General features: G+C 42.1%; 1 protein-coding gene across 1 annotated transcript; it reads left to right on the top strand.

Moving 5' to 3' along the window:
* Positions 1–3,525: 3,525 nt before the first annotated feature.
* LOC147119910 (putative G protein-coupled receptor 139) lies at positions 3,526–11,529 on the top strand. The gene is made up of 2 exons (XM_085984178.1): positions 3,526–3,667; positions 10,616–11,529. Exons 1-2 carry the CDS (start codon positions 3,526–3,528, stop codon positions 11,527–11,529), a joined length of 1,056 nt encoding a protein of 351 aa, XP_085840304.1.
* The last annotated feature ends 559 nt before the right edge of the window (positions 11,530–12,088 follow it).

The following is a 12,088-nucleotide window of genomic DNA, read 5'->3' as shown; positions in this document are numbered from 1 at the left end:
GACAACCTTGAAAATTTGGCTCGCAATTGTATTGTCCAAGTCATCAACAAATATATTTAAGGCCCCATAACAAATGTTTGTGGGACACCACTAGTCACTTCCTTCCAATTCGAGTACATACCCATTATTCCTACTCTCTGTCTGCTGCCGCTTAACCAATCTCCTAACCAGGTTAATAATAAGCCTTCAATTCCATGAGCTTTAATTATAGCTAACATTCTCTTATGTAAATCCTTATCGATGCCTTCTGGAGTCCATATAAACTACCTCCATAGACATTCTCCTGTCTACAACTTCAGATACTTCCTGAGTAAACTCAGTTATGTTCGTTAGACATGACCTGCCCTTTACAAATCCATGTTGCCTGTCTCTAATCAGCTCAAATTTCTCTTTCTGTTCATCACTCTGTCCTTAATTATAGATTCCAATAACTTCCCTACAAGAGATGTAGGACTAAAAGGTCTATAATTTATTGGCTTCTCTCGCTCACCATTCTTAAATAATGGAGTTAAATTTGAAATTCTCTAATCCAAAGGGACAATTCCTGAATCGAGAGAGCTTTGGAAGATTATGCCTAAAGCATCTGTAACTTCCTCACCTACTCCCTTTAAAACCCAGGGGTGTAACCCATCTAGACCTGGGGATTTATCAGGCTTTAGTCCCAATATTTTTTCTAATACTGTTTTCTTGCATGTTAACTTTAGTGTGATCCAGTCCTTAATTCATTATTATTGTCCCTGGAATGTCGGGTATATTATCCTCTTCCTCCACTGTGAAGACTGACACAAAGTGATTATTCAACAACTTGCCATTTCCTCATTTTCATTTGCAATATTACCCGCATTTGTTTTTAAAGGCCCCACATTACTCTTGACTATCCATTTTCTTCGATTAATAGTACTAATAATTGCGTTAATTTTGATATCCCTCGAAAGTTTCTGTTCGTATTCCTTTTTGCACCTCTTGCTATCTCTATTGTCTTCCTTTTCTGAACTTTATACATCTCCAAGTCCCTTTGATTTGCAAAGTTATATGCTTCTTCCTTTAGTTTTATAGTAGCTCTCAGTTCTTTTGTCGAACATGGTTCTTTTATTTGGTAATTAGGGATCTATAGTTGTCCTGTGTTAAGATACTTTCTTTTTTGAACACCTCCAGCTGTTCAACTGCAGTTCTACCCGATAACAGTTTTGACCAGTTAGCTGTCGCCAGTCTCTGTCTCATCCCGTTAAAGTTAGCCTTACCAAAACCTAAAATCTTAATAAATATGTTATGTTTCTCCTATTCAAAGCTAACGTTGAACTCGATGATATTATCATCACTGTTAGATAAATGTTCCCTTACTATTAGATTATTAAGTGATTCTGGCTCATTGCTCATGACTAAATCTGGTAAGGCCTGCCTTCCTTTTGGTTCTAGAACATTATGCTCCATAAAACTATCTTGAATACACTCAAGACATTCAGTAACTTTCTGACTTGTGTTACTCTGCTCTTCCCAATCTATATGACAATTAAAGTCTCAAATTAAAACAACTTTGATTTTGCTACTAACTTCTCTAATCCCTGAATTAGTACTTTCTAACAATTCATTACTGCTATCAGGAGGCCTCTAGACATCAACAAATACAAATTTAAGGCCTCTCTTATTCCTCAATTCTAACCATAGAGTTTCCACTGACTGTTTCCCCTTACCTATATCGTCTCTTCCTCTTGTTGTAATAGTCTATTTAATCAATAAACCTACCCCTCCTCCTCTTACAGTTTCCCTCTCCTTTCTAAAGATCTTATAACCTGGAATATTTAACTCCCGATCATGACCAGCTTGCAGCCATGTCTGAGAAATGACCACCATGTCATGCCTTCTGAGAAAAATTTGAGACTTTAATTCACTCAATTTATTTCGTATACTTCGTGCATTAGTAAATAAAACTCTAATTTGGGCAAAAGATCCTAACCTGTCTTTTAGTCCAGTTGCTGTCTTTGTCGCACGTTTAAATTTGACACTTTTCTTATTTTACACTTCTGCTGTAACTACTTTAGTTATTTTAGTATTTCCTGCTGGAATATCTATATCACTGTTTGTGACCTGAGATCTGCTCTTATTGGCCCAGTAATTCGGGTCCCAACGCGCGAGTACGGATGGGGTACTCGCGCGTGGGCCCGATGGAAGTGCCGGTTTTCAGCATGAAAACCGGCATTTCCTTTCCATTGAACCAAGCGGTCAGAGGTCGAACGCGTGCGCGCAGGAGTCTGTGTGCGCGCTGAAATTCCTTCTTTTTTTAAGCTTTGCCCATGCGTGAAGGCCTCCGGTTTTTACACGTGAAAAAAGCAGTCGTAAGTACTTCGTTTTAAAAGGTAAGTGGTCTATTAATTAAAGTTAGAATTTTTTTTCCACAGGTTTATTATTTTAAAGAATTTACAGTAAGGTAAGTTTTTAGACCCGATTATTAAAAAAAATATTTTTTTCAAAAATTTGAATAATTGTTTAAATTAGTTTTTTAGAGTTATTAATAGTTCATTTAATTCGTGGGATTTTTAAAAACTTTTATTTCAAGTTTAACTACTGTTTTGGGTGCCCGGAGTTCTCACGAGTTTGATACTTCTTACTATCAAACTCATGAATGAACTTTTGCAACCTCCGATTGGTTGCCCAGTGCTCAAGTGATCCCAGCCGACGCATCGCACTAATTACGCGGCTGGATCACAGAAGCACAGCGCGCCGGGAGCTGAACCGGGCCACAGAGAGGAATGCAAGCAGGCCCAGGCTTCAAATGTCGGCGCGCTAGGTAAATGTAGGTCGGGGGCTTGCACCCGCGGGAAGCTCCCGACACCAATTTCTGGGCCAATATCTTTAAACTATCCTTTGTAGTATTGGTTCTGATGATCTCTCTGCCCCGCCCCAAACATTTATTAACATAAATTCATTTTAAAAACCTTATTTATCCTTTCACCCCAGCCCATCCCGACAGAACAGCCCCCTCCTGTCCCAGTACGGGTGCCAGTATCCCATAAAATGGAACCACTCCTTCTCACACCACTCCTTTAGCCATATGTTCAAATTCCTTAATTGTTTGTGAATATAAAAATGAGCCCGTGGCTCGGGTAATAACATGAGATTATCACCCTTGAGGCGCTGCTTTTTATTTTAGCTCCTAACTCCTGATACTCCCTCAGCAGAACCTCCACACTTTTCTACCCCATGTCATTGGTCCCGACATAGAGCAATACAACTGGACCTCCCCGTCCTTTCCACATTCCTTTCAAGCCGCTTTGAGGAATTGCTTAACCTGGCACCAGGTATGCAGGTTTGAGTCTATTCTGGAGAAAACTATACAGAACCACGCGCCATACCAATGGTCCTCATTTACGTGTCGGCGTGTCTGCAACTCAGATTCTAAGCTGGAGTGTCTCATGGTAGAGACATTGTGGTGGGATACCATTCTGCTGCGGCTGACGACCCACAGCACCTCATGAATGCCCAGCGTTGAGCTGCTAGATCTATTCTTAATCTCTCCCACTAAGCACGATGGTAATGTCACATGATGTGACAAGGGGTATCTTCAGTGTGAAGATGGAAAATGGTCTCCACGATGACTGCGCAGTGGTCATGCCTACTAAGAGTGTCATAGATGCATTTGCGATAGTTATATTGGTGAGGACGAGGTTAAGTAATTAATGCACTTGTGTTGTTTCTCTGACCACCTGCTGCAAGCTCAGTCTGGCGGTGATGTCCTTGAGGACTCAGCCACCTCGATCAGTGGTGGGACTACGGAGCCACTCTTGGTGATGTACATTGAATTCCCCCAAACAGCGCATGTTCTATGCCTTTATATCCTCAGTGCGTCCTCCAAGTGGTGTTCAACACTATGCAGTACTTATTCATCAACTGAGGGAGCACGGTTGCAGATAATCAGCAAAAGGTTTTCTTATTCATGTTTGAGCTGAAGCCATCAGATATCATGGGGTCCAACGCCAACATTCAAGACTCCCAGTGCACTCCCCCTTACTCTGACTTTCTACCACTGTACCCCCACCTTAGGCCTGTCTGTCCTAACGGTGGGACAGGACATTCCCGGGGATGGAGCAGTCAGAGACGTTGGCTGATAGTTATGATTCTGTGAGTATGACGATGTCAGGGTTGACTATTCTGTGGGACAGATTTTCTAAACTTTGGCACCAGTGCCCAGATGTCAGTGAGAAGGACTTTGCAGGGTTGACTGGGCTGGGTGTGGTTTTCTTGTGTCCTGGTTCGATGCCTAAGTCGCAGCCCAATAGTCCATCTGGTTATGTTATTTTGATCCTTTCTAGCAGTTTTATAAACGGAATGGGTTGCTCGACCACTTAAGAGGGCAGTTAAGAGTAAGCCACGTTGGTCTGGTATTGGAGTCGTATATAGGCCAGACCGTATCAGGACAGTGGGCCTCCTTCTTTAAAGGACATAAAGTCTCGCTTGAACACCATTTAACATCCACTTTTATCCATTCTATTTCGTCAAAATAAAATGCAAAATCGACCGCATTAACTTGTTTGTTCAATGACTGTAACTAACATTGATGGTGATGTAACCTATTCTGTTTGTTCAATGACTGGAACAAAATTAATGGTGATGTAACATATTCTGTTTGTTCAATGACTGGAACTAACATTAATGATGATGTCATCTAATTGTCTCTCAGAGGGTTCACATCAGGTATAATAAGGAATCTTTTGAACGTTGAACAGAGCGCATGTGGAATCTCGAACAGACATCACTGTTTCTCACAGAAAATGCACGCCCCTCCCACAGGACTGGCATATGCCATTTTCTACACTGCCCTTGCAGCTATCGCTGTCCCAGGTAACGTATTGGAATAAGTTACTTGTTATCTGATTTAATGGTAGCCTTTATCTCAAGGGTGCTGGAATATGAGGAAGTTATGTCACAGTTGTACAGAGCTCTAGTTAGACCCCATCTGGAGTACTGCGATCGGTTCTGGGCACTGCACCTCAGGAAGGATATACTACCCTTGGAGGGGTGCAGTGTAGATTCACTAGAATGATACCTAAGCTCAGATAGTTAAATTATCAGGACTGGGTACAAAAACATTTCTTGTATTCACTTGAGTATAGAAGATTAAGGGATGATCTAATAGAGGTATTAAAAGATTATAGGGTAGATAGGGAGATATTATTTTCACTAGTGGGGGTGTCGAGAACATGGGGTCATGAGCTTAAATTTAGAGTTAGGCAGTTTAAGAGTGAGTCAGGAAGCACAACTTCAAACGGAGGCTAGTAGAGGTCTGGAACCGTTACCCGTAAAAAGTTATTGAACTGGTCAGTTGAAAATGTCATAACTCAGATTGACAGATTTTTGTTAGTTAAGGGTTCCGGAAACGAGGCGAGTAGATGGAGTCAGCATACAGACCAGCCATGATCTAATTGAATGGTGGAACAGGCTCGAGGAGCTGAATGGCCTCCTCCTGTTCCCGCGTTCATAATCTGTACATCGGGTGTGAAGCAAACAGAGCATTCGAAAAGGTGTAATAATGTACAAAATGTAGAACCCCTGCTAATCTGTTCAAAGCCAATCCCACCACTTAACTGAAGAGCCCCCAGATAATGTAAGTGGAAGATGAGGCTGGTGACCCTGGTCTTCTGACCGTCTCAGAATTGAACACCCCTTGAGAAAATAAAGAAATAAATTGATAGACACGCCTCTAGGCATTAAGGGAACGGTAGCATAGTGGTAATGTTACTGTACTAGTAATTCAAGATGTCTGGACTAATCGTTCTATTTAGACAAAGTAGTTCAAATCCCACCACTGCAGCTAGTGAATTTCCCCAGGAATTAAAATAAATCTGGAATTAAAAAGCTAGTATCAATAATGGTGAATAATTTAACTACGAAATTGTGGCAAAAACCCATCTGGTTCACCAATGCCCGGTCTGGCCTACATGTGACAGCAATGTGATAGACTCTCAACTGCTCTGTACAATGACCGAGCAAGCCATTCAGTTGCCAAGAAGATGGCAAATAAATGCTGGCCTTGCCACTGACGCCCACATCCTGTGAATGAATTAAATGGAATTGCTATTGTTCTTTATTCAATATTTTGTTTTGTGACAGATTAAAATTAAAAAAATAAGTTCCTGAATTATGTCGATCCTGACTGAATTTAATAAATGCATTAATCTCTAACTGTTTTGATTAAATTATTGATTTCGACAATTGTACAAACCTCAGGTTAAACCCCATCTGGAGAAATGCGTTCAGTTCTGGGAATTGAATTAATAAATAACTAAGCTGATATTTAATTTAAGGAATAATCTTATTAAAGGTAAATTATACCTCAATGCGTCATTGATCATTCGGAACAATTAAGTAAGTGACTGGGTTAATTAATAATCCATTTCCCAGGAATATCGATCCTGGGCTGCCATCAGTTCGATTTATCTCTCACTGCTCGCCTTATATGTGCAGTTTATCTCTCCCTGCTCTCTCCATCCGTTCGGCTTATCACTCCCTGCTCTCCCCATCCATTCGGTTTATCTCTCCCTGCTTTCCCGATCCATTCGGTATCTTTCCCTGCTCTCCCTATCCGTTCGGTTTATCTATCCCTGCTCTCCCCATCCGTTCAGTTTATCTCTCCCTGCTTTCCCCATCCGTTCGGGTTCTCTCTCCCTGCTCTCCCCATCTATTCGGTTTATCTCTCCCTGCTCTCCCCATCTATTCGGTTTATCTCTCCCTGCTCTCCCCATCCGTTCGGTTTATCTCTCCCTGCTCTCCCCAACTATTCGGTTTATCATCCCTGCTCTCCCCATCCGTTCGGTTTATCATCCCTGCTCTCCCCATCCGTTCGGTTTATCATCCCTGCTCTCCCCATCCTACTCTCACCGCTTCTCACTGTCTCTCCATTCGCCGCCTCCCACTGACCCTGGATGTTCTATGGCGCGCCCTTCCATTGAATTCCAAGTATTTATTTCCAGCTGTATGATCTTAGTTCAGTTAATAGAACTCTGGCCTCTTAGTCCGAGAGTTATCAGTTTAACGTCCCACTCCAGGCCCTCAGTCAATAGTCCAGGTTGACACTAGGGAGTATTGAGGGAGCGTGCTTTGCGGGACCATTCGTTCTCCCGCGAGACGTTACACCAATGACCCAGTCAGGTGTCTGTGACGAAATTAAGGATTGCATTGGACTATTGAGGTATTGAAGAAGGGCGTCAGATTGCCTGGTGCTCTGGGCAATATTCTTTTCTCAAACTGCCATTCCCACACTAACCGGTTAATGGTCTCACTGCTGTTTGTGGGGTTAGCTCATACAGACTGGCTGCAGGTCTGTCAACGTGAAGCTGTTCTAATATAGGGAGAGAGCTGTCAGGGGGATCACATCCATAATCTTTGTTTCATTGTTTGTATTATTCATTTTACATTTGTGTTGATTTTTATTCCATTTGCTATCGTGTTGGTTTTGTGTTTTAGAATTAATTATCTTATATCTGTATATATTAGCCCAGAAATTCGTGTCGGGGGCTTCCCGCGGGTGCAAGCCCCCGACCTACACTTACCTAACGCGCCGGCAGTTGAGGCCTGGGTCTGCGTGGATTTCCTCTCTGTGGCCTGGTCCAGCTCCCGCCGCGCTGTGCTTGCGTGATCCAGTGGCGTAGTTAGTGCGATGCGTCTACTGGGATCACGTGAGCCATGGGCAACCAATCGGAGGAGGGAAAAGCCCATTCATGAGATTGACAGAAAGAACTGTCAAACTAATGGAAACTCTGGCCCCCAAAAGAGTACTTACCCTTCAAATAAATATTTTTAAAAATCACACTTTTTAAGTAAACTATTAATAACATTAATTAACTGGTTTAAAAAATAATTTAAATTTTTGAAAAAAATAATTTTATAAAAAAACGGGGCTAAAAATACACTGACCTTACTTTAAAGTATTTAAAAATAATAAAACTTGGAAAAAAAATTCTAATTTTAATTAATTTGCCACTTACCTTTGAAAATTAAGTTCTTACGCCTGGCTTTTAAATGTGTAAAATGTAAAGGCCTTCACGCAAGGAAAAACGTGTAAAAAAAAAAGGAAGTTCAACGCGCACGCGCAGACTCCCGCGCGCACTCGTTCGACTCTGAACCCCTTCGTCCAGAGGATCGGAAATGCCGGTTTGCCACGCATGCGTAGTGCATGCAAGAAACCGACACTTCCATCGGGTCCACGCGTGAGTACTCCGTGCTTACTCATGCATTGGAACACGAATTTCTGGGCATTCTTTATTATGCAATCGAATATCTTTAGCGTAATTGGAATTTCCACCATTATTAAATGGATTTTGATTTCCTTTGATTTTAACGATTATGTTCCCTTTACCCAAGGCCTCCGGGCCGTCTCACCTCCACCTAAGAACATAAGAATTAGGAGCAGGAGTAGACCACACGGTTCCTCGAGCCTGCTCCGCCATTAAATAGTTCATGGCTGATCTGCGACCACAACTCCACTTTCCTCCACGTGCCCCATATCTCTTGATTCCTCTAGGGTCCAAAATTCTACCTATCTCAGCCTTGAATATACACAAAAAGTCAGCATCCACAGCCCTCTGGGGCAGAGAATTCCAAAAAATTCACAACGAGGTGTGTACACACCCGTAGGGGCATCGTAAGTGCCGGTTTCAGGCGTGCAAGTGCATGCGCTGAATTCCGGTATTTATGATCTGTGAAGTATCCCCTTGACAGATCATACACCTGCCAGGGAAAGGGCCTCTGCGGGCAGAGAGTTCCGCTTTCTGCACAATCTCCGCCCGCTGACAACCTTTAAAAATCTTGCACCATATGAGTTTAAAAAAATCCAGCATATAAGTTAAAAGTTTGCACTCATTTATAATTTAAACTAATTTTAAAAAGCGAAGTTCATTTTTAGCCCCGTAAATAATTTTAATTATTTTTTTCAAAAAATTAAATTTTTGATTAAAATATTTAATTTAATGTAATTTTAATTAATGTTAACTACGTGATTTTAAAAAAAGGTTATGTTTAATTGTGTTTATAAATGTGATCACCATTCATATTCTAAAGATCTTTGCGGAGAGACCTACCACTGGTGTGCACGGAGATTCTCTTCTTTGATTGGTTTCCCATGGCACACGTGATCCCAGGGGCACTTGCGAACCGCATGTGCCCCTGGGATACCTGGGCCTCTGCACGCACGGAGCAGGAGAAGTCCAGGATCGGAAGTGTTGGGACCTGTGGAGCCAGCAGGTAAATTCGTAGATTTTTTCCAATCGGAGGCATCCGCACGCAGGAAGCCTCCGATCGGAAAATCCGGCCCATATGACTTCTAGTTCTAGACTCTCCAGCCAAGAGAATCAAACTCTCAGCATCTATCCTGGCAAGCACTCTAAGAATATTGTGCCTTTCAATGAGATCACCTTTCATTCTTCTAAATTCCAGAGAGTTTAGGCATATTCTACTATTTCTGCACTCATAGGGCCACCCACTCATTCCAGGAATCAATCTAGTCAACCTTCGCTGCACACCCGCTAAAGCAAGTATATCATTTCTTAGGTAAGGAGACCTGAACTGTACACAATATTCTAGATGTGGTCTCACTAACATAGCATTTCCTTCGAAATTGCTTGATGTACCTGCATGTTAACTTTCTGTGATTCGTGTACAAAGACCCCCAAATCCCTCTGAATCCCAACATTTACTCGTCTCTCAACCTTTAAATACTATTCTGATTTTCTATTCTTCCTACCAAAGTGGATAATTTCATCAAAAAAAACAGAACATGCTGGAAGCAGGTCAGGCAGCATCTGTAGAGAGAGAAACTGAGTTAACATTTCAGGGCGATGACGCTTCGTCAGATCTGGAAAACGTTGGAGATGTAACAGGTTTTTAAGCAAGTGTAGTGGCAGTGAGAGGGGGAGAGTAGGAAAGAACAAAAAGGAAGGTCTGTGATAGGATGGAAGGCAAGAGAGATTAAGAGACAAAAGGGATTTCACACTTCCCCACGTTATATTCCATCTGCCAACTTCCAGGCCAATCGCTTAACCGGTCTATGTCCCTTTGCAGCCTCTTTGCATCCTCTTCATAGTTCACTTCCCCACCGAGTTTTGTATCGTCAGCAAACTGGGATATATAAAACTCGGTCCCTCCATCTAAGTCATTGACTTAGATGGTAAATAGCTGAGGTCCAAGCACAGAATCTCGTGGCACTCCACTAGTTGCACCCGAGTTCCATCCCAAAAACAACCGGTTTATTCCTAGTGACTGTCTTCTGTCCGTTTACCAATCATCAATCCATGCTAACATATTACCCTAAATTCTATAAACCCTAATCTTGCCCAACAACTATGGCAGCTTGTCGAATACCTGCTGAAAATCCAAGTATACTACATCCACTGGTTCAGCTTTATCTACCCTGCTAGTTAAACCCTGAAAAAAACCTTAATATGATTTTTCAAACACGATTTCACTTTCAAACAGCCTTGTTGACTCTGCCTAATCATATTGTGTTAGAAGCAGATCCCATCGCTTTGTGTCAAAGCTGTAAAATGTATATAATTCCTGTCAATGTAATACTTTCGCTGCGACCCTGTTCCGTAACATCTCATCTCTCTCTCGTTCTCTTTTGAAGCTAATTTAATAGCGATTGTGATCCTGTCCCGAGGAAGGTGCGGTCTCTCCAGATGTATCAATCGGTACCTGGTGTCCATGGCGGTGGCGGATCTCCTGGTCATTATCACCGCTGTGATATTAAACCGGATCAGTGTAATTTATTTTCCAGGTAGTTTCCTGTCCATCACCCCGGTGTGCAGTTTCAGCATTGCGATAACTTATGCAGCCAGAGTCAGTTCTGTCTGGTTAACGGTCACTTTCACTTTTGATCGATTTGTGGCCATTTGCTGGCAGAAGTTGAAAATAAAATATTGCACCGAGAAAACGGCGGCCGTGGTTATAGGGACGGTCTGTTCACTGGGCTGTTTAACCAATATTCCCTGGTACTTTATCCATGAACCGATCTACATAATTGACAATGTTCCGTGGTATTGCAGACTGAAGGACATTCGTTATACTTCACCCCTATGGACAGTGTATGACTGGTTCGATCGTATTCTAACCCCTTGTCTGCCGTTCCTTCTGATTTTGCTGCTCAATGCTCTGACCGTCAGGCACATTCTAGCGGCCAGTAGAGCCCGTAGGAGACTCCGGGCCCACAGCAATGGAGAGAATCAGAGTGACCCAGAGATGGAGAGCCGGAGAAAGTCCATCGTTTTACTCTTCACCATCTCGGGCAGTTTCATCCTATTATGGACGACCTATGTTGTACAGTTTTTACATGTGCGTATCACAAACGACTACAACATGAAAGGCTTCAGTGATCCCAAATTTATTCTCCAAGAAACCGGAAATATGCTGCAGCTTCTAAGCTCTTGTAGCAACACCTTTATCTATGCAGCGATTCAGAGTAAATTCAGAGAGGAGTTAAAGAACACAGCCAAATATCCATTGAGTCTAATTGTTAAATTAATTATAAAGCGAAAAAATTAAATTCCAATATTAATTCTGCCTTTTCAAAATAATAATTGTTCTCAGCTATTAACATTACTGAAAACAAAGATAGCTTTTTCTCTAAACAGCGATACATCTGAATGGGAAACATTTCCATGTTTTGTGGTAGCTCTAAACTAATCACACCCATATTATTCTAAGGATAAGAATCAAAAAGTCGTTCAAGAGAAGTTGGGATACGCTGTGGGAATCGTGACCATACAGTACCAGAGACACAATCATCCCAATGTACTGACAGTTGCCCTTCCTGTAGCAGAGGCACAAACATCCCAATGTACTGACAGGTGACCATCCTGTACCAGAGACACAAACATCCCAATTTACTGACAGTTGACCTTCCTGTACTAGAGACACAAACATCCCAATCACTGACAGGTGACCCTCCTCTGCCAGAGTTACAATCATCCCAATTTACTGACAGTTGACCCTCCTGTACCAGAGATACAATCATCCCAATTTACTGACAGGTGACCTTCCTGTACCAGAGACATAAAACATCCCAATTTACTGACAGGTGACATTCCTGTACCAACGACAC

This window comes from Somniosus microcephalus, chromosome 4 (genome assembly GCF_052327205.1).
Source record: "Somniosus microcephalus isolate GS21.2 chromosome 4, FLI_Smic_1.0, whole genome shotgun sequence".
Lineage (NCBI taxonomy): Eukaryota > Metazoa > Chordata > Chondrichthyes > Squaliformes > Somniosidae > Somniosus > Somniosus microcephalus.
This window is presented reverse-complemented; position numbering and strand designations above follow the sequence as displayed.

Bases quoted from the DNA above. Each gene is read 5' to 3' on its own strand.
- LOC147119910 (XM_085984178.1), top strand. From the start codon at position 3,526: ATGGTAATGTCACATGATGTGACAAGGGGTATCTTCAGTGTGAAGATG. The intron at 3,668-10,615 runs GTAATTAATGCA...TCTCTTTTGAAG, and splicing joins ATTGGTGAGGACGAGGTTAA to CTAATTTAATAGCGATTGTG.